Below are 23,100 nucleotides of genomic sequence, written 5' to 3'. Positions count from 1 at the left end.
GGCCCATGAATCAGATCTCCATTCCTTACTAGCTGATTGACCCTGGGCAAATAACTTCACAGATCTCCAGTTTTCTCATCCTTAAAATAGTTCTGGGGGATATTCCCCCATGGAGGAATTAATACATTTACCTAACACAGGGTGCTTGAAATGATCAAATGAAAATCATATCAGAACTTAGTCCGGGGATGCCTGGGTGGCTCAGTTGGTTAAGCATCTGCCTTCAGCTCAGGTCATGATCCCACAGTCCTGGGATCAAGTCCTGCATCGGGCTCCTTGCTCAGCAGGGAGCCTGCTTCTCCCTCTGGCTGCCTCTCCCCCTGCTTGCACTCTCTCTCTCACTTGCTCTCGCTCTCTCTCTGGCAAATAAGTAAATAAAATCTTAAAGAAAAAAAAGGAACTTAGTCCAGTGCCTGCCACATAGCGGGGACTCAGAAGTTAGCTGCCATTTGCTATGCAGAGCTGTCCCACCTTGCACCTTGCTAGCCAGGGATTTCCTCCTCCCTCTGTTTTTTTCCCCCAAATAATCAGTCCCAGTTCACACCGCAGAGACCCTCACCAATTTCACGGCTCCCATTATCTTCACGTTATCTTCCTTTTCTTCACCTTCTCTATTTCCCTGACAGTTTAATCCCATTCCCCGAGATCATTTTTCTTTTGTCTTTTTCTTCTCTGTTGCCTCATAAAACTTTCCTTGTAGATTCTCTTTCTTGCTACTATTCCTTTGCCAGACATTAACTGAGTGCCCACAATGTGTGAGCCATTGCACTGGGTACTGGGGACAGACAAATACAGGACTCACATCTTAGCAAACAAGTAGAGGAGACAATAAGCCATCATAATACAGAGAGATAAGTCCTATAATAGAGTCAGATGCTGGGAGCTGGGGGCATAGAGGAAGAACATTTTATTGATAATGGAGACTTCCTGAGACCCAGGAAAATGGACTGAGGGTCTGCTATTGTCACATATCACATTAGCCACTTGGAGCACATTTGTTAATACTCAACAACAGCAATACGAGGTAGGCATTGTCATTTTCATTTCTTCATTTTAGAAGAGAAGAAATTTTCATATGCTGCTTAAGAGAGCTTCCCAAGAGTGAGCGTTTACTGAGTACTAACTATGCACCAGGCTTAGTTATAAGCAAATATGTTTTAGTCATTTTACTAATCAGAATTACTCTCTACTAAGTCCATTTTACTGAGGCACAAAAGATTAACAAAGCCAGTAAGTGACAAGATTATTTAAATTAACAAAATACATATATACTAAATGTCCCACAACAGGAGAATAAGTTATGAAGGAGCCATCTGAAGGACAGTAACCAAAATTAAAAAGGTGTTTTAGAAAAAGATGTAACGAGATGGAAAAATATTAATCATATAATGGTAAACGTCTACAAGGACAGAATATGAAACTATATGTACAACGTACCAATTTTGCCTATATCTATATTTAAGTACTCCAATACATACAAAAAGACAAAAGAATACTTCAAAATGTTAAGATCTCAGGATGTCGGGATTACAGGTGATTCGTGTATCTTTCCTTTATATTTGCATTTTCTAAGTTGTTTTAATCTCTTTATTTCATTTATATACATATCCTCATGTACACAGATTTTTACATAAGTGCATAATATGATTATATTCCCATACCTGTTTTCTTCTTTTTTGCTTGGTTCTCCCGCTCACATGATTACCTTGTTTTGCTCATGCAACAGTAAATGCTTCCCACGAATCCCTCCAAGCCATCCAGTAAGGCTCTCCTTAGCCAGTTTTATTGGCTGCATTATAGCCTACAAAGTGGAGATACTATAATTTATTCAGCCATTCCCTCCCCAGTCGTTGGCCATTCCCTCTATTTTCATTTGTTCCCATTCATTTGCCACTATTGAAGAAATGCTTCAAGGGTATATATTTTTTAAAGATTTTATTTATAAAATCTCAAATAAATATTTGAGAGAGAGAGAGAGCACGAGCAGGGGAGGAGTAGAGCAAGAGGGAAAAGCAGACTCCCCGCTGAGCAGGGAGCCCGATGTGGGGCTCGATCCTAGAACTCCCGGATCATGACCTGAGCAGAAGGCAGATGCTTAACCAATTGAACCACCCAGGTGCCCCTCAAGGGTATATTTTTAAACACAGTCCTGGCTCAGCTCCAGCTGAATGAATGTGTTTAGGTCACTGCATATGCCTTGGCCCCTCATGCTTCCACGGCTTTGTATGTGCTGCTTCCTCTCAGGAATACCCTTGATACTTGGCAAATTCTAGTTTGTTCTCAAGGATGCTCAAGCACCATTTCCTCTGAGGTGTTTCCTCTCACCTTTCACAAGATGGATTAATGACCCCCGGCTGCTCCCCAGCATCCCAAGGTTAGCTCTGATAAACAACGGTCATCATTTGTCTCTTTCATCAAATTGAATGTCATGAGATCGACTCTATCCCCAGGACCAACCACAGGCTCCAGCACATTTTAGTTTATAGAACAAATGAATGGGGGGATGAATGAACAAATGAAGAGATAAACGAATAAACGGAGGCATGACACATTATGATGTTTTGAGGAACTACAAATAGTTTTTTGTAGCTAGAGCATAGAATGAATATGGAAGATAGATCAGAGAGGTTTTGCTTTTTTTTAAAAAAATTCAGATCCTAAAGCGTTTTGTGTATCAAATTTAAAGAGTATGAGATGTATCCTAAAGAGCATGACAAACTATTGAAGAATTTTAAGCAGCAAAATATCATGAATTTTTAAGAAACTCTTTAGGTTGAGTGTGGAAAATGGTCTAAATTAAGCCAGAAGAAAGACCAGGAACCATTAGAAGACAATAAAGTGAGAAACGATGAGGGCCATGTGTCAGTTGTTGCCCTAAACATGTCACAGGTGTTTTCATTTAATTTTCCCGTCATCCCAAGAGTCATGGTTCATGCTGGTCCCATGCTAAGGAAACAATGTTAAAGGGAAGAGCTCACCAAAGTTCACACTGTTAATCAGTGATGTGTCCTGATTGGACCTCAGGTTTCTCTGGCTCAAAGCCAGTAAGCTCTCCATGTGGACATTGCAAAGCAAAGGCACCGGCACTACTAAGAGGAGGGGATGCCAATTAAGACGTTAAGGATGGGGCGCCAGGCTGGCTCAGTCAATTAAGTGTCTGCCTTCGGCTCAGGTCATGATCCTGGGGTCCTGGGATCGAGCCCCATATTGGGCTCCCTGCTTATCGGGGAGTCTGCTTCTCCCTCTCCCTCTCCCTCTCCCTCTCCCTCTGTCCCCTTCCCCTTGCTCCTGCTTCTCTCGTTCTCTCTCTCAAATAAATAAATAAAAATCTTTAAAAAATAAAAGATGTAAAGGAAACAGAATGGACTAAGCTTGTCAACTGGATAGACACAGCAAGTAAATCAGAGGGAGATTTTAGAATGATACCCACATTTCTAATTTAGTGGTGTCATTCATCAAAATTAAAAAAGGGGGCCATTCAAAATGAAAGATAAAAAGTTCCATTTGGGACATGATGAAATCGAAAAGAACTCAAAAAATCTAAAATGTATTAGTATGTAAAAAATAATGCTGGAGGGAATAACTTGTTAGATTCATGATAATGACAATAACAGGTAGAAAGTAAGCTTACCTTTGAAACTCATTTCTGCTTTTCAATTTCATATAGTATAAGGTGACCTAAGAGCCTTCAGCTTTTTTTGAGTAATCCTTTTTTAGGTTTTTTCCTTTCTTTCTCAAAACATAATGAAAATACAACATATGTGCATTTATGCACTCTTTCCACTTTATCATCTTTTTAAAAAAAATTTTTAAGGTAATCTCTATGTCCAATGTGGGGCTCAAACTCACAACCCTAAGATCAAGAGTCACGTGCTCTACTGACTGAGCCATACAGGCGCCCCTACTTTATTATTTTTGATTAAACATTTTCTTTTTTTCACAAAAGGATTGAGTGGGCAGAAAACAATGTCTATTAAAATAACTGAAACACAATCAAGCTAGGTTTATATAGCCACATAAAAGATTTAGCCATATAAAATATTTCATTCTAGGGGCACCTGCCTGGTTCAGTAGGTAGAGCATGAAACTCTTGATCTCAGGGTTGTGAGTTTGAGCCCTGCATTGGTTGTAGAGATTACTTAAAAAAATAAAATACTAAAAAAAAAATTCCATTCTAGAGGAACATCTATTGTTTGAAAAAAACCACTTTATTCATGTGATCTACCAGACAATGTGAGGTGACATATACCATTCAGTTTCATGAATTAAGATCTATTTTGTGGCTCCATATTTTAAAAATAATTATTATGTGATTCCTAAGGAAATCACTTTGAACGCTCTACAGATCCCTCTTTTAAAAACAGTTTAGATAATTGAGTTATTTGCTTAAAAGTTTTAAAAGGTTTTAAATGGAAACAAAATGGTACTGAGTTTATTTCTTTCCTCTAAATAAAGATAGGAACCATAAGTCATCAGACATAGATCATAGATTGTGATAAACGTGGGGAACTCAACATAAGCCTACAGAAGAGTAAAGTCTTAAACATTTCAATTGCCAAAAGATTGACTGAGGCTCTGTTTAATTATTAGTGCTATAAAAAGTGAGTAATATTTACCTAGCCATAATAGTACTGCATAAAAGCCACTTATCTTTCCTGCCAGGTGCCACATTTCTCACAGTTATTAAAAATAATGAGAAGAAATCTTGAGTCACTTCTTTTCAAAATCAGCCATCCCACCATCCTATATAATTTGGGGGTTAGAGGGTTGCCAAGGAAGCTGATTAAGAAAAAAATTAAAAAGTGCCAACCCAAGCCCAGGTCCTAAATGCAATCAGTGACAAATGTCTTTGTTAGTGAAGAGTTCAAGCAACAATGTTCCAGTAAGCAATGGTTTCACAGGAACTACCCCGTTTGGGATTTTTGTCTTCTGTAAACTCCCCAACACCCAGTGCCTCAATCAATTGAATGATGAGTAATTTAGGGTGCTGGTTCTTATTAAACCCAAATTATAAACAAACTTGAAGGGTTTTTCTGGTATATGTTCATGTACAGGGCTCACCAGAAATCCAATTGTACAAGAATACCAGTTCCTAACAGACGTGTCATAATGTCTTGGACGAGTATATTCAGGAAGCTTACAGAGACTGTAACTCATTAACGGAACTTTAACATCATCATGCAATATGGGTTCAGATGGCATTGTTGAATGCCTTTTGGATTTTGGCAAAGATACCTTGGGAGTCATTAGTTATCTGTCAATCATTTACAAATCCTTTCTGAAATCAGTTAGCAAATAATGTTTTATCATTATAAACATGTATCTTTGTAAATGTGAGTCATTATAAGTATGCCATGTGGCTGAGTTCAGTGGGATAGTGAGTTTAAAACAGAATGCCATAATGGAAAATGCCCACACTTGCCAAAAGGAAATGGTTAGACTGTGACTTGATTGAAAAAAAATAATTACCCAAAACTGAGGTTTTCATTTGTTTTGTGTTTTTCCCCAGCATAGCTGGAATGTAAATTGCTTATTAACTGTCACTGGGGCTGAGTTCTGAGCACCTGTTATTTGTACCACATGTGAATGTTACTCTGCTCCCTCTTTCACAAAAATATGTTCATTTCTCACAAAGTACTGAGTACTTATTTCTATTAAATTAACCAGATAGATAAGCTTCAAAAGACTAAAGTAACTCATTAATATAATGTTTCTTCTGCATGCCAGTAAGTTCTACAGAAAAGTAAGAGAGTGACAAATAGTAAATAGTATTTGTTTTAAAGGTTCCTGTAGGAGTTATTAGGAACCTAGTAATGCTATCCTCCTTCAACTTTTGGGGTACATTTTTAAAAAAGATTTTATTATTTATTTGTCAGAGAGAGAGCACAAGCAGGGGTAGCGGCAGGCAGAGGGAAAAGTAGGCTCCCCGCTGAGCAGGGAGCCCGATGTGGGACTCGATCCCAGGACCCTGGGATCATGACCTGAGCCGAAGGCAGACGCTTACTTAACCGAATGAGCCACCCAGGCATCCTTGACACTGAGCATTTTTCTATTATCTCATTTTCTCACAACAACACTATTGGATACCATTGTCGTTTTTACTTCTGAAGAATTCATAAGGCTTAAGGAAGTCAAGCATTACTTGGCCCCTGAGTAAAGGACAAAGCAGGAACAGGAGTAGTGAACTTGCTGATCCCAAATCTCAGGCTCTTAACTAGTACCTTCATTTGTGCCATGATCTCATAATGTGTTCTCGCGCTCAGGTAGGTTGCATCCACCAAGCACAACTGCATGGTTTCTCAGGGAAGCACAATTACATCTACAGCCAGAGTGTTGAGGAGTCGATGGGCAATGCTCTTTTATGGACTGAATAATATGTAAAACCTTAACAAATGTGTATCCCACATTTTGGCATGTATAATAAAAGAAGACCCATATATTTTGTAGGCATGCCTACAAAATATATGCCCCTTCTGAATTTTCATCTAAAATTAGTAGTCATAGGTTGTGGTGCCTGGCTGACTCAGTTGGTGGAGCATGTGACCATTCATCTCAGGGTTGTGAGTTTGAGCCCCATGTTGGGTGTAGAAATTACTTATATATATATATATGTATATGTATATATATATATCTTAAAGAAAAAATAAAATTAATAGTCATTGGTTTCAATAAAAATCATATTTTGAAATCCGCTATATATTTAAAAGAAAAAATTAAATACTACCTACCACAGTGTTAATGCAAAATAGACTGGGTTGGTTACGTATACAAAAGAACTTAAAGCTCAGAGGAAAAACAGCATGTTTATCAAATGCCCTCCCCATGGCAGCCAGAATGACCAGTTTCCTCACTTCGTGTGAACCAGCACCAGTTTTAAACTACCTACATTCCATGAGCAGGTCTCCTCAACAAAATCTCACCTTGATGAGGCTATGTGAATATTTAACTGCGGACATTTCCATCACCCATGAGGACCACAGTCATGGCCTTGGCCACCTCTCACCCTGACTTCCAGGAGTCGCCCAGACCTCAAGTCACCCCGTCCGATAACAGAGGTGAGTCTGCATCAGGCAGGATTCAGAGCCAACAGCACAGCTAGAAGGCAGGGGACAGGAAGAGAGGATAAAGCCTTTCTTTATTCTTATTTCCCTTCCATCTGGTCCCTCTCCATAAAGCATGTTTATCATTCTGAGGCTATATTTCAACATTTCAACTGAAATAAAGTAAGGCAGGAGGGAGAAATGAAAACATAACAGTAATCAGAATAAACAACAAAGAAAAAAAAGGATCATAAATTCTGTAATGTGAACCTTCAGACAATGACTGCTAAATCTATCCCATGATGTGTGAAATTATGTTACAACAAATGTCCATATATGAAGTTATAAATTACCTGCTGAATACATATACACTTAGTTCAAAAGAAGCGTCAATGCTAATATTGTTTGAAACCACAAGAAGGCTTGAAAATGTATATACGTGGGCTTTGATCACTGATAGCAGCAGATTCTCTACCAGAAACCTAAAAGAATAAGCTAAAATTTAAAATTTAAGAGTGAAACTAGCTAGAGGCATAAACTTATAGTCTAATTGACTCAGTATCCTTATCCAGTTGAGAGTTCAGAAAATGTCCCTTACCACTTTACTAACTGCATGATGAGCCTACCATACCCATCACTTCCTAATCGAGGTACTACTCTTTCAGTGTTAGCTGGAGATAACAGGTGTCCATATGATCTTGCAAATAGCTTTCCCCTTTATGAAACTTTTTCTTCCATAGGAATCAAAATTTGGACTTTAGCCTCATTAACACTCTGATTTAAACAACTGATCTAATTAGATTTTAATGTGATCATTAAGGGAACATACCTAGTCCCTTTATTTATATAGAGGCACCTTTCTATTCATTTATCTTTTCTTCTTAGGTCCTGGGCCAGAGGTACAATTACTTGGGCACTGCCCCTCACAAACATCAACTCCTTCTATCTAAAGAGTTTCAAAGACTTGGGGAAACATCCTTGAGTTTCCTAACTTTACGGCCATAAATACAATGAATAAAACTGTTTATCCAGAAACTCATCTTCTAACTAACTGACAATGTATCCCCAAGGTACAGACAGCTATATATATATTTAAAGATTTTATTTATTTACTTGACAGAGAGAGACAAGGCAAGAGAGGGAACACAAACAGGGGGAGTGGGAGAGGGAGAAGCAGGCTTCCCGCCGAGCAGGGAGCCCGATGCAGGGCTCCATCCCAGAACCCCGGGATCACGACCCGAGCCAAAGGCAGACGCTTAATGACTGAACCACCCAGGCACCCAGACAGGTATATTTTAAAAAAATCTTGACATTTGTTTCAAAGAGATGAAAAGCCATAAGAACAGGTAAAATCATAGGTTCCTGCAATAAGTATCTCGTCCCCCCAGGTTCTGAAAATCCCTCACAATACACTGGGGACAGGCAGCCCCAGGTTAGGATATGGAGATCTATGAGACCAGGAAAAGTTTCTATTCACAGTTGAAATCTCAGCATGCCTCCTTTTCAGCATCCTGGGGGGGGAAATGGCTCCTAGTATTTGACAAAAGAAGAAATTATCTATTTTAATTCAATTCAAATTTCTTCCATACCCCCAAGTTCACAGAAATATAAATATGAAAGTATGTTTTTAAAACAGATGAAATTAAGAGACTATTTTGTTTTATAAAAAATTCCAAACGTTGTACTCTGACCCTAGGACAACTACTGTGTTGAATATATGAAGTGGGTTGTAAAAAGTATTTAACACGTAACTCGTCAAAAACACAGCTACTTCATAAAGCAAATCACATCTCTAATCAAGCTGAGCCATAAGACTTAAATTTCCCCCTTCCTGTACTGCCTATAGTTCTTTAAGTTCTTCAAGTACCATTGAAGACTTAAGTCAAAACACATTGGCTGGGCGCCTGGGTGGCTCAGTTGGTTAAGCGACTGCCTTCGGCTCAGGTCACGATCCTGGAGTCCCAGGATCGAGTCCCGCATCGGGCTCCCTGCTCAGCAGGGGGTCTGCTTCTCCCTCTGCCCTCTTCCCTCTCGTGCTCTCTGTCTCTCATTCTCTCTCTCAAATAAATAAATAAAATCTTTAAAAAAAAAAAACACGTTGGCTAATTCTAGGGAAAGCATTGATGTAATTGTTCAAGTGAGGAGCTGATCTAGCTACTTTTTAAATTTTTTTATTTTTATTTTTTAAGATTTTATTTCTTTTTTTTAATAAAGATTTTATTTATTTATTCATGAGAGACAGAGGCAGAGGGAGAAGCAGGCTCCCCGCGGAGCAGAGCCCGATGCAGGACTCGATCCCAGGACCCTGGGATCATGACCTGAGCCGAAGGCAGACACTTAACTGACTGAGCCACCCAGGTGTCCCAAGATTTTATTTCTTTATTTGACAGAGAGAGAGCACAAGCAGGGGGAGCAGCAGAGGAGAGGGAGAAGCAGACTCCCCTGCTGAGCAAGGAGCCCGATGCGGGGCTCCATCCCAAGACCCTGGGATCATGACCTGAGCCGAAGGCAGATGCTTAACCAACTGAGCCACCCGGGCATCCCTAGCTGCTTTTTAAAAATGGAATGTTATTCTTACATTTTAAGAATGACAGACAAACTGGTTATTTAGACATGGGTATTTTGGAGAAAATTCTCAAATATGAAGTGAACCTGTTAATTCATGGAAAAAAACTGATGGTACTTTTTTCCATTGATAGCTTCAGGCTTACAAGTGAAAATTTGGATTTAAGAAAATTTGTATATTCCACTGTGAGTTTGACAGCTTCCCAGTATTTAAAGACTTCAGATGAGATCAGTAGTAATATTCATAAATAGAATTTTTGATACTATATAACAAAAGGTGTCAACATTTGGAAAAAAATTTTTTTTTTAAAGATTTTATTTATTTATTTGACAGAGAGAGACAAAGTGAGAGAAGGAACACAAGCAGGGGGAGTGGGAGAGGGAGAAGCAGGCTTCCCACCGAGCAGGGAGCCTGACGCGGGGCTCGATCCCAGGACCCTGGGACCATGACCTGAGCCGAAGGCAGACGCCGAACGACTGAGCCACCCAGGCGCCCCAACATTTGGAAAATTTGCCAACTTTGATGAAACTACATTTTCCAAATTACGAATGTGAGATGCAACAAAATCATGCGTAGGTAAAAGGTGTATTTGAAGTATAAAATAGGCCAATGAATTTTAGTGTAACAGGGTATAAAAAGTTCACAGATGTGGTTTCAGATTCCACATTTCAACTAATCTTTTTTTTTTTTTTAAGATTTTATTTATTTATTTGCCAGAGAGAGAGAAAGAGAGAGCACGAGCACAAACAGGGGGAGCAGCAGGCAGAGGGAGAAACAGACTCTCCGCTGAGCAAGGAGCCCGATGAGGGACTGGATCCCAGGAGCCTGGGATCATGACCTGAGGAGAAGGTAGACACTTAATCGACTGAGCCACCCAGGAGTCCCTCAACTAATCTTTAAGAAGATATTACTTGTGGAGTTTTGGTGTAGCATCAAAGAAAGAAAATCCATAAAAATTATTTGGAAAAGTTATTACAATATTGCTCCTTTTCCTAACTTCATATCTTGAAGACCATATTTTCTTATATATACTTCAACCAAAACAATATATTGCTACAGACAATGCAGAAGCAGATATGAGAATCTAGTTTTCCATTAAGGCAGGCGTAAGGGGTGCCTGGGTGGCTCAGTTGGTTAAGCATCTGCATTCGGCTCAGGTCACGATCCCAGTGTCCTGGGATTGAGCCCCATATTGGGCTCCCTACTCAGTGGGGAGTCTGCTTCTCCCTCTCCCTCTGCCACTACCCCCTACTTGTGCTCTCTTTCTCTCTGTCAAATAAATAAATAAAATCTTTAAAAAAAAAAGGTAGAGATTAAAAAGACTACTGAAAATGCTGCTTTTTATGAATTATTTTGTTTTAGAAAATAGTTATTTTAATTTAAAATGCATTATGCATATTAACATTTTAATAAAAATAAATTAGTATATTTATAAATAAATAATAACTTTTACTTTCTCAATTTTAATTTTGAATACAATAAATACTCATAATTCACAGAAGCAAAAATATTTTGGGGCCCTAATAGTTTTTAAGAGAATAGCTGCTTTGCAGAGTCATATGTCCTTTAACCCCTACATTAGTACATTTCTAATATTTTGGCATATTATTGTTTGATTATTCATTATTATTTTTTTTAAAGATTTATTTATTTATTTGAGAGAGCGAGAATGAGAGAGAGAGAGTACATGAGAGGGTTAGAGGGAGAAGCAGGCTCCTCGCCGAGCAGGGAGCCCGATGCGGGACTCGATCCAGGGACTCCAGGATCATGACCTGAGCCGAAGGCAGTCGCTCAACCAACTGAGCCACCCAGGCGCCCTTCATTATTTTTTATAAAGTATTTTTTATTTTATTTTACTATTTTTTTAAAAGTAAGCTCTACACCCAACAATATCAAGAGTCACATGCTCTACTGATTAAGCCAGTCAGGTGCCCCTATTGTTTGATATTTAAAGAAATAACAGGAAGGGTGCCAGGGTAGCTCAGTCTGTTAAGTGGCGGACTCTTGGTTTCCCTTCAGGTCATGATCTCAGGGTCCTGTGATTGAGCCCCCGAGTAGGAATCAAGCTCTGCGCTTAGAATGGGGTCTGCTTGAGATACTCTCCCTCTCCTTCTGCCCCTCCCCCTGCTCACTCTCTCTCTGTCAAATAAATAGAATCTTAAAAAAATAAAGATTTTATTTATTTATTTGACAGAGAAAGAGAGAGCATAAGCAGGGGGAGTGGCAGGCAGAGGGAGAGGGGGAAGCAGGCTCCCTGCTGAGCAGGGACCCCCAATGCAGGACATGATCCCAGGACCCTGCTTAACCAACTGAGCCACCAAATCCTTTGAAATACTTGCCCATCTAAAATACTTCGCTTCCCAGCCTCCCTTACAGCTAAGGATAAGTACGTATCTAATTTCTGCATAGTGAGATGTAAGCAAAGTGTTTATGTGGCACTTTCAGGAAATGTCCTTAAAAAGAAGTATGTTTTCAAAAAAAAAAAAAAAAAGAAGTGTGTTTTCTCTGCCTTTCCTCCATTCTGCTTCCTGGTATAGAATGATGACTGGAATTCTAGTAGCCATTCTGAAACATGAGGACAAGAGATAAAGGGTAGTAAAATGGAAGGAACCTGGTTCTGAACAACTTTGTAGAGCTATTGTACCATCCCTGGATTGTCTACATCTGAACTTCTAAGAGAAAGATAAAGGTTTTATTTAAACCACTTTATTCTGACTTTTCTATTATATGCAGTGATATCTAATCCAAGAAAATATAATTTTGATGGGAAAAATGCTGTACATAAACATTTCGAGTTTTCTAAATAGAATCTCAGGGGGGAAAAGAAGTTTGCTCCATTACAGAAATTAAAACAGACAACTAACTCTTTCACAACATGGGAAAAGATATGCATTATTTTAAGAATCCATAGTTTATTACTTTGAAGAACAATAGGGATATTTAACAAGAACCTAAAACTACTGTTGGTCATTTTAATAATAGTTCTTTCATGGTGAAGAGTGATCCAGATTTTTCCCATGGATTCAAGCAAAGAATAATAACTTAAAATTATGGAAGACGTATTATACATTCATCATTTTGCCAGCACTAACCTCAAAGTATAAGCTTTACTTTTATTGGGGGTAAAGAGATAGGCTGCCCTTTTAATCAACTGACTAATGAACAAATAAGCTAAGATTAACTTTGCAGCTAATGAATAGGCGTGATTAAAAAGTTGGTTGACAACACATGAATAAATAAATGACCATAAGCCTGGAAATGCTACCTGTAGTATTTTAAAGTGTCAATCATATCTCTAGTCATCATTTAAAGAATTAATGTGTGCTAATGTTATCATCTAAAATATGTTTACAGAGGTCAGAAGAGCTACGTCTGTCCTCCTCCATGCCAAGAGGTGATGACATCAAGGGGGTATGTCACAAGCCTAAGTTCAGTTAGTAGATTTAAGTTGGTTTGGAGTTTTATCCACTAAGTATGATCTTCTGACCCCTCAGTTTTACAACTTTCCAGTCTCTGTGCTGCATAGCACCTCTCCACTTCTGAGTTAATCATTTCTTTGCCATTATCTGCCCCGAGTTCTTATCTCTTTTGCTGTCACTTTATAACAGGGTCCTCTTATCAACTTGCATAGAGTCATGTGATCCATCTAAGCCTATCAAAAGTTCCCATTCTTCTGATTAGAAACCATCATGTAACAGGATACATGGTTTACAGCAGGCCACTAATGCTGGAAAAAGTACAGAGTCCAGGGAAAGACTTACTTGTAACTTTCTGAATTCTTGGATTTTTTTTTTTTTTTTTGCAATTTTTTAAACTTTCACTAAGGGCTACTGTAGTCTGATGTGTCCTACCGAGGACTACAAAATTTGACAAGCTCTACCCTTTCTTATGCTCAATGATTTCTGCTTTAAGCCAAAGGACCACCTATAATTTTACTAAGAATGTCTTCTAATTCGGATACTGGAAATTTACAAGATTCTCTAAAGCGCGGACTTACACCTATTGGTAAGTAGGAGTTGCTCTATTTATCATCCATTTATTATTCTGCTACTACATTAATTCATGTAATTTAATCTCATTGATGTCATTAGCATTATAAGTCATTGCTTCTTCTATTATCTATTAAAAGCACATAAGCCCATGTATGTATCACACATTTATCTTTCTTGAAGTTAAAAAAAAGCAAACGGATATTTCAATATTATTCATTATATCCACTGTTTTTGGATGCCCATCCATTAGTCTAAAACAGTCAGAATCAAAAATTTATAATGTATATATTTCATCACTAGTATTTTCTGATAATTTCTAATCAGAGATAATAAGCTAAAATTTGACCAACTTGAAACTACCATATGGAGTCATCATTGATCAAACTTTAACAAATAGCTTTCAGATATTTGTAAAGTTTCAAGCCACACCACAGTATGGTGTCTCATTCATTGCAGATACTATAGACCCTTTTGTTTCTCTGATGAATAAAAGCCATGCAAAAAACCATGTATTTTTAATATATGTATTTAATAAATATATGTATACATATACACACACCTCATCATTAGTTAAGGATTACAATTTAAGGGTTACTGTCTGTTTTCCAAAATAATGAGCATGGCTTGTTTTTATAAACAGGAGTAAATAAAGCTAATTTTCACTTCTAAAAAGAACAAAAAATGTTAGTGTTACAGCAAGAATACATGCAATTAGTCCTAAAAGTAAAGGACTAAAGGGAAGTGATTTCCAGCGGTCTGTAATTATTAGTCTGTTGGCAGTCATGCCCTTTGTCCTTTCCCTTAGTTTTTGAAGGCCCTGTGCCTTTTCTTGTAGCAGTTTTTAGGCTTTCGAACTGCAATTTCCCTGCGAATTCTTGGAGGCCTGTCATGAGCTCTGAGTTCCAGCTCCGCTGTAACAAGAAGGAAAATCGAGGCTTGGGCTTTTCCTCTTTCTCCCTTGATAACCAGCTGACTCCACTGAGTGCAGTGATTGCTTTTTTATTGGGCCAACTACACCCTATGGTATATCAATTGAGGAAATGGTTACCCCCCCACCCCAAAATCTGTACTTAGGAAAAGAAAACACGAGGAAGGCAGAGTGCAACACTGAATCAATTGCTCTGCAGATAAAAAGAACCTATGAGCACAAGAAAGGAGGTGAAAGAGAAACACAAACGATTTCTAATCTTTTTCGCCTGGCAAAACCGCGGCGGCGCGCTAAGGAGTCCTTCCAGGTAGCGACCGCCTAGGCGTTCCCGGGGCTCGGCGGCCCCGGGGATCCGCGCGGGGGGTTCGCGGCGAGAGCGCGCTCAGCCGGGGACAGAGGCGGCGCGTGCGCGGGGCGAGCCCGCGCTCCCGCCTCACCTCGGGTCGCGCGCAGCGGGGACTGGGAGGCTGCGAATTAAGAGGGCGTGGGGGTCCCCGAGAACACATACGCCGACCCCCGCCGCCACGGCGTCCCTCAGACTCTTGGGGTGAATTAAGAGGGACAGGTGGTAGAAGGAGACCCCTTTGCATTTCTCTCTGCTACGTTTTACCCGCCGCACTGGGACTCACAGGGCGCGGGCATTGCTGTAGAATAGAGGCAGGTCCATCCCGAGCATACATAGAGATCTAACACCCTCAAGTCTGGGATCAGCCAGGTTCGGGAGAGCCAGAACCTGCGGAACGTCTGTCTAGCTCCGGAGGGACTGCTAAAGACTGAGCCTCAAAAAAAAGAGTACGGAAGGAGGCGCCCAGCGAGTCTACCCCAACACCCTAAACCTCTCCAGGCACTTCCGGGCGTCAGATCCCGGGATGACAAAATTCCAGTCAATTTTCCGGTAAAAGAAACCTCTTTCCGATCTCCTTTGCGGCCTCCCGCCCTTTCCGAGCCCTAGCACCCTCCCTCCCCCATACCCTGGTATTCCCAGGTGGCTGTGAGATGTCCCTGTTGGCAACATCTTAGGCACCCAGAGGCGGCTACTGGCACTGAGAATTCCATCTATTCATGGGGTAGCCTCCAAGGAGCGCCGAGGGCCATTCCTGGGGGTTTCTTGGCTAGACAAGTCACCCAAAGGGCTGACAGAGGAAAAGGGGACATTGTGAGCCATCAGTCTGAACAGTTAGGGCTTACCCCAATCCTGAAGGTGAGTTTCCTCTTGGATTGGATTCTGATTGCCCAGGGCAGGCCCATTGAGAGGAACCCACGGGTGGAGTAGAGAGTGTCAGGTCCTGGGGTGGCTTTGAGGGAGCAAATTGCAAGTTAGGATAGGGATGGGGAGTGGTTCACAAAACTGAGGCCAAGGCATGTAGAGATGGGTCACGGTTTCCAACTTTACATTAATTCAGTTGTGTTGTATTAAGAAATGTGCCTCTGTTTATTTCAAAAGCTGTCCCTATGGGTCCTTGGTGGGTATGACATTTTCCTTCTATGCACACTGGTGGTTACATGAAAATTGTGTATAAATGTCTGTACTCATATAGAAAAGTGGAAATCATAACATTGTTCCTTCTGCCTACCTGCAAGATAATCACAGTGTGGTATAAGAGCAGCAGACTTGGGGTTATAACCAGATTGTTCCCTTAAAGTTAACTAGCTCTGGGACACTGTCCAAATTCTTGGTTTCTGGCTTAGGTTTTTTTTTTTTCCCTTTCTCCCAAATGGGGCAATTTTACTGATGATATACAGTAGCAATGTAAGAGAGAAAGAGAAACAGAAAAAGAAAGAACAAAGTATTTGTCTACATCAACAAAAGAGTCAAATCTGTATGGTGGGAAGTATGTCCTGTAACAAGTATTTATTGACTCTTCTGCAATGTGCTCAACATTATTGTTTTGATTTCTATGAAATTTATGTAGTTCTTCAAATTAAGTGCATTAATAGAATACATTATACACATTCAATATGTTATTGTCTATTACCCACAGGAAGTTATGTCTGCATAGTTAGGGGTACATAATACACAATGCAAACATTCTTGAGACACTACATACACTTTGTTATCTAGTCCCCTTAGCACTCTTGGAGTCTGATTTCATTCCAGCAATAACCTCCAGTAAGCTCTGTGCCCATAAGGATCTCTGAAAGTAGACATCATGCAGCAGAAAATGAGATAGCCCATTATGTCACCCTAAACTCTGGCTAGCCTTATTGGTGGTGCAGTTTAGAATGTCAGTCACCCAAATCCATGTTCTGATTCTTGGCTGCTGGGTTCAGGCAGCCAGTTCCCTCCAGGAAGCTAAACTCTGGTGCCTCTTCTCCTTCCTTGCCTCAGCCCAACTCCAAAAGAGTGCTTCCCAAACTCTTTACTGGCCTTGATTTCAAGTTCTGACTGGAGCTAAAGGATTTCTTTAACACCTCTTTTAATAAACCAAGAAAGATTTATGGAGGAAGGGAGAACAGAGGCTTGGTAGTGTTTTGTTTTGTTTTTTTTTTTTCCTTTACTTAATGCCTCTACCCAGACATAATGTCTAGGGTTATCTTAGATTCAGCCTTGAACTTGAGATGAGGTATGGAGAAGGCTCTGGGACAGACTCCCACCTGGAGGCCCAGCTTCCCCCAAGCACTGCTAGGGATGTTTTATGAAGGGCAAGAGTCAGATGTCTTGTTCCCCAAGACTAGAACCTACCTCAGGATAAAGCTATTTCTTTGGGTTGCACTTCCTCACTCTTCACCTTATTGGAACAAAAATTTCTCTGAGAAATCCAGTTGGCTTCAAGGAACTTTAGGAGTTGGGGGACCTTGAGGTCTAGGGGAAGCCCTGGGGAAGAGTTGAAATATAACCAGTGTGAACTTGAAAGGTTAAGCCTGGAAGAACCATGTGGACTGAACTTGATCAGACAAATTAATAAAGGCTGCCTCTTTTTTAGTCTTTTGGGAAGCTCTGATATGTGTGTTTTTGTGTAATAAGTAAGAAAAGACACACTTAACTTTTAAACTCCAAATAATCTGAATACAGATGAACATAAGCAGTTTGGTGAGCAGTTTTATCTGGGGGTGTAATTAGGTCCCTGAGGACTATGTCAAGCACTGCAAGACAGTCAAGTTAGCAGGTACCTCCCACTGGAAGGATCTTATTTTTAATGGTTCTAGAATGGTTAGTGATTCCCTTCCTAGTTATTTTCCTTAGAGAAAGATGAGTGTGGGTGAAGTTAGGGGAAAAGAAAATACAAAGGAGAACTGGTATTTATTAAGAGCATGGTATGTTGTTTTATTGGTACTGTTTCATGCAAGTATAGAGTTTACTTTGTTAACCCTGTTTTACTGATGACAAAATTGAATCAGAAAGGTCAAGTGATTTTCCCAAGATCCTTCACCTTGTCAAGAGAGTGAACTGTAAACAGAACCCATGGATGTGATTCTGAAATCCATGATCTTTCCTTAAAGTAGTGATTATTTGCCTTTGTTGATATGAAGTAATTATTAAAAACAATGTTGATCTACTCAGACATTCTTCCAAAAGGCATGTGGGATTAAGAAGACATTTGTAAATGGCTCTTTATCTTCCTTTTCATTCCACAGTGGAAATCAGATTTAGATCCCAGTAGAATTCAGAAGGGTGGGATGGGGAGAGGTGTAGGGGGCCGCTGGGGACAGCATCCAGGAGCCTTGGGGGCAGAGCAAAGCATGTAGGAAAGCACTTTGGGTCTTCTGTTCTGGTTTCCTTGAAAGGCTCTCTGGAGTTTGGAGGGAGGTTTTGCTTGCATTTATGGGGTGTATGCTGGCCACTTGCAGGACTACTGACAGACAAGGGAATTGAGAGAAAATTCAGAGCAGCTATTTGTTATAGAATTGGTGGGTATGAGGAGGGCAGGGAAATCACCCAAAATGAGTGACTGCATTTATTTTTTTAAGATTTTATTTATTTGACAGGAAGAGAGAGCACAAGCAGGGGGAGCAGCAGAGGGAGAGGGAGAGGGAGAAGCAGGATCCCCACTGAGCAGGGAGCCCCATGTGGGGCTCCATCCCAGGACCCTGGGATCAGGACCCCTGCCTAAGGCAGACGCTTAACCGACTGAGCCACCCAGGTGCCCCTGAGTGACTGAGTTTAGAGAAAAAAGGACCCTTTTTACCCTGAGGAACAAACATCTATTGTCTATTTTTTTTTTTTAAGATTTTATTTATTTGCGAGAGAGAATGAGAGACAGAGAGCATGAGAGGGAGGAGGGTCAGAGGGAGAAGCAGACTCCCTGCTGAGCAGGGAGCCCGATGTGGGACTCGATCCCGGGCCTCCAGGATCATGACCTGAGCCGAAGGCAGTCGCTTAACCAACTGAGCCACCCAGGCGCCTACATCTATTGTCTTATAAGGGGACGAGATAGAGAACGAAATAGTTTAAGCACACGCACCCTTTTTTAAGAAGCACTTTTGACAAACCCTGGTGTGTTTCTAGTGAGACGCTGGTCCCACGCCCAGCGCTAACATTTTTCACAGTAAATGCTGATTCCTTCCTCATGATCTTGGACGTCCGCAGCCTCAGCCCCACTAAGCTCCACCTATTCTACCCGCGGTCTATATTGGATTGAAAAGAAAATCGGTCTGAACCCGGCACTAGGTCCCCGAAGCATCTCCCCAGTTTCCAGACAAGAAACCTTGGGGGGAAAGCGAAAGAATTTGCCCCACGCCTTTGCGCTGGCTGGCCACCACCTCTTAATCGTAAAAGTTGTCTTTAGGTCGGAGGACGAGCCGACGCCCTGCGAACTGCGTAACCTCCCAAACCCTAGCACTTTCCATACTTTTGCACCGCAAGCCGGAGGGTGAAGATAATCACCGCAAGTCCCGCCTTTCCAGCAACCCCCCCGCCCCACTTTCTTTTCTGCCCCAAAGGGGCCCAAATTGGCTGGCAAACACAGCTCTGCGCGGCCCGGCACTCTTTGATCTTAAGAACAGAAACCCCTAGCGCGGGGGCTTTCCTAAGGCAAGAGCCTCCCGACCACCCATCCTCGCGATCCAAGAACAGAGGAATTCGCAAGCGAGGCGGCGCGGAATCCCTTCTTCCCTCAGGACACTTCCAGTCTGGCGGATTCACGTGAACGGTAGCCCTGAATAATCTAGTGCTAAGGCTTTAGTTCCTAGTCCGGGTTGAGGAGGGGGGAGGGGATAAGGGGCGTGGAATTGCAACGCAAGGGCTCAGCTGGTTTCACTAAACGCTTGGTGGCCTGCTGGCGCCAGGATCGTCCTCGAGAACGTCACTCACTGTTCTGGTTTGTCCCGAGGATGGACAGGGGTGGTTCCAAGAGTAGAGTCTCACTGTTTTGAGTTGGAGCTGACTCACATCTCCATTTCAATTACAGAGGAAGAGATAGATTAGATTGGACCACCTACCCAAGATTATTTCCCCAGCCAGCTCCTTTCTCAAGACCGGATCTCCCCGCCCACTTCGAGAAGGGCACCGGCTATACCAAAGCGGGACGCGCCTGGACCCCTGGGTTGGGGCAACAGTCTCCAAAGAAAATGAAGCCAAAAAGTTCTACTGAGAAGCCTTTTTACAGAGATGCAGATTCCGATAATCCAGGCCAAACTCTCGGAAAACCTCACCTATTCTTTAGGGCAAGGGTGGGCGGTTGGTTGGGGGAGGGGCTGGAGGAGCCTGGATTACCCGGATAATTACTTCACCTTTTATTTTCCTCCTCAGTAAAGACGGGGCCATGATATATTAAGATACTCTCCTAGTGATTGTGAATCCATCCCCATTTGCGGCTACCCCTGACACACAAGTCTTTCCAGGGGCAGAGTGTCTAAATTGATAGCAGTTTTTCCTCCTGCTCTACTCGCTGTGGCAGATGATGTCTTAAGTAGTTCTTTACACATGTACCAGAAAGGGATCTTTTTTTTTTTTAACGAGGCACGACTTCTCACCTATTCAAGTTTATTTTTTCAAAGCTTCGGCCAATACGGTGCTCCTTGGTAATTTGTATGTCTGTCCTGAAATTTAATCCCTCTTATCTTAAAACAAAGTGCTCTGGACGCCGGCTAGGGGAGCCTGGAAGCGGGGGCGGATAGCCCAGCCCCCTGAGCTCGGGAGCGGAACTCTGGAATTCTTGCTAAACTTAATCTTCAGAGAAAGGCAAAAGGGCCTTCTGATGGGCTTTTTGAGTGGGAGGGGCTGAAAAATTAGGCAGAGCTTGAGTTTTCTGTAGGCTGGTAAACTTGCTTCTCTTTCCCCTCGGGCTATCCCGGCCACTTGGTGGAGACTTTTCGAAAAAAATCTAGGTTTCTTCTGAGGCTGGAAGCTAGACACGTGCTACGAGAAAAGTAATGATTCTGGTTTCTTAAAAAAACTACCAAAAAGTAGAAATGGAGTAGACGTTAGAAATTGTTTCCAAGAATGTTGATTTGCAAGTTTCGTGTGAGGTTGTGTGGGTCATGCAAGGCTTCTTCCACCCAGGCGCGCGGGAGGGGTGGGTCTTATACTTGGGGACCTGTGTTTTCCGAGCCCAGGAAACTTGAACCAGTCCTAAAAATCTTGACATTTTTCACTCCCTTTGCAGCCTGCATGCGTTAAGCGCGCGGGGCTGGCCAACAATTCTCAGGTCAGGTCAAGGGCGGGCTGTTCCCGGCGCGCTGTCTGAAATGCGGCGCGGAACAGCAGAGAAGTGGAGGCGGGGGAGGAGAGCGAGGCGGTTACATCCTCGCGGGTGGGGAGTGCGAGACCTCCTCAGCTGCAGCCCGCCGGGTGAATGGGGCGCACGGCCCCGTAACGCTGAGCCTGGATAAAATATGCCAGGACTGCGCTCCTCGGGCTCATCAAGGCTGCGGGAGCCTCCCCGAGCCATCATCCTTTATAATTGCAACCGTCAATCAATGCTTTAAGACAAAGTCAGAACCGGGAAGGACGAGCCCTGGAGACCAGTCTCGTCGGAAAGAAGGTGAAGGCGTGGGGGAAGAGAGGGGAAAGGGGAGAGAAGTTTGCCAGAAGTTGGCAGAAGAATGCAGGGAAGAAATTGAGAATGCATACGGTAGCTAAAGCTGGAACAGCCTCCCCCTGCCTCCCGACTTCTGGTCTGTGGTCTCTGCCACCAGTTAAGTTTCCCGCAGACGGAGTGGATTCTTAAGTGTGCATCCATTAAGAGGCAGAGTGGCAGTAGGTAAAGATGTCCCTGGCGGAGGATGGGATGCGTCTGCCCTTCTATGGGGGCTTTATTATTCCAAGCCGATCGGTGTGTCTGTCGGCCAGTCCAACTACCGGCATCAATGTTTAGACCACACAGGCCCTGTTCCCCTACTCCCATCTCAAATGCCTCTCCCTTCCCGCGTCCACTTAGCTCTCCTTCCTCACGGCTGCCTCTGAACCTAGAACCATCCTCAGGTAACCGACCCGAGGCACCGTGGGCGGCTCAGGCCCCTCCTCCCCCAGCTCTCCTTCCGAGAGGGTGTTCTGGGAGACGCCCAAGACGATCCCCGGTCACAGGGCAAGCGGTCCGTGGCTTCAATGCGGGCCCTGGCCCAGCCGAATTGAAGGCTCAAGGAACCAGAACATTCGGACAGAGGGAACTCAGAAGGTGGGGAATGGATGCACTTGGAGGACGGAATGAGTGTAGTATCGGAAGCCTTGGTGCCGCCGCCCCTCCCTCTGTGTCTGCCCCAGGCCTGGGGACTCCGCCGCTCCCCTAAACTCTTTGAGGAGAAAAACCGTGAAAAGGGGCCCTCCGTTCTCTGACTAGAAACAATTGCAGTGGAAGATTTCCCACCTTGCGCACCGCAGGCGGGAGGCGGGGGGGTGTTTCCACCACGCCGAGGGGTCTGGGATAGGGTTGAGCCAGCCTTTTCTCTCCCTGGAGCGGGAGGCCTGGAGCACCGAGGTTTTCTCTCTGCTTAAGACCTCCTGTGTTTGCGGTGTCCCTTCCGTTTGCTGCGGTCAGCCTGGACAAGAGCCTCAAAGCAAGGCAATCTTGGACTTTTTTTTTTTTTAAGGGTGGCTTTTTGAAACGGTGTCTCCAGCCCCTATTTTCCCCCTCACCACCTCCTCTGGTTTGGGGAGGAGATAAATGAATGTCAGCTGGCCCTCTGTCACTATGACTACTGGTTTTGGGTGTGTGAGGTGAAGGCAGACTGGCTTGGACTCAAGAGACGCTATGGTCTAAACAAGCCCCTTCTGGAGCTGAAGCTGGGTAATGAATGTGATCACAAAGTTTGCCTGGGCTAGGTCAGGCTCTGCTTCAAGTCCAGGCAAGGATTTCACCATGCAGACCACAAATATATGGTCTGTCAGACTTCAACTCTCCTAACCTCTTCCTTCAGCTCTACCAACCAGAAGACCTTCCCTCTGGCTCTGAGCTGGAAGCTCTCTCTGAGGACCCAGAGTCTGGAGTTCTCCATAGCTGCCAGCCTGGTGTTTCTGAAGGTGCTACATAAGTGCCCCCATAAGCTCTTTGATTGTAGTAGGACACTCCTAAATTAAGACTTTGTAATAAACTGGTTTTCAAAGTTCATCCGAATCCACACAGCACTGCAAGAACTGATTTGAGCCCTGAGTTGTAATACCTTTCCTTTTCTGAACTATGTAAATATATGTGTGTG

The 23,100-nt window shown here is 42.5% G+C and overlaps 1 protein-coding gene across 1 annotated transcript in view; it reads left to right on the top strand.

Annotated features, from left to right (window-relative positions):
• The first annotated feature begins 13,547 nt into the window (after positions 1-13,547).
• NR5A2 (nuclear receptor subfamily 5 group A member 2) overlaps positions 13,548-23,100 on the top strand; it is a 135,457-nt gene continuing 125,904 nt past the window's right edge. The window contains exon 1 of the mRNA XM_021682487.1: positions 13,548-13,611. Within this exon, the coding sequence (XP_021538162.1) occupies positions 13,548-13,611 (64 nt within the window). The remainder of the gene's footprint in view (positions 13,612-23,100) is intronic.

Source organism: Neomonachus schauinslandi, chromosome 6, assembly GCF_002201575.2.
Source record: "Neomonachus schauinslandi chromosome 6, ASM220157v2, whole genome shotgun sequence".
Lineage (NCBI taxonomy): Eukaryota > Metazoa > Chordata > Mammalia > Carnivora > Phocidae > Neomonachus > Neomonachus schauinslandi.
Note: the sequence above shows the minus strand (reverse complement) of the source record. Positions and strands in the feature narration are given on the sequence as shown.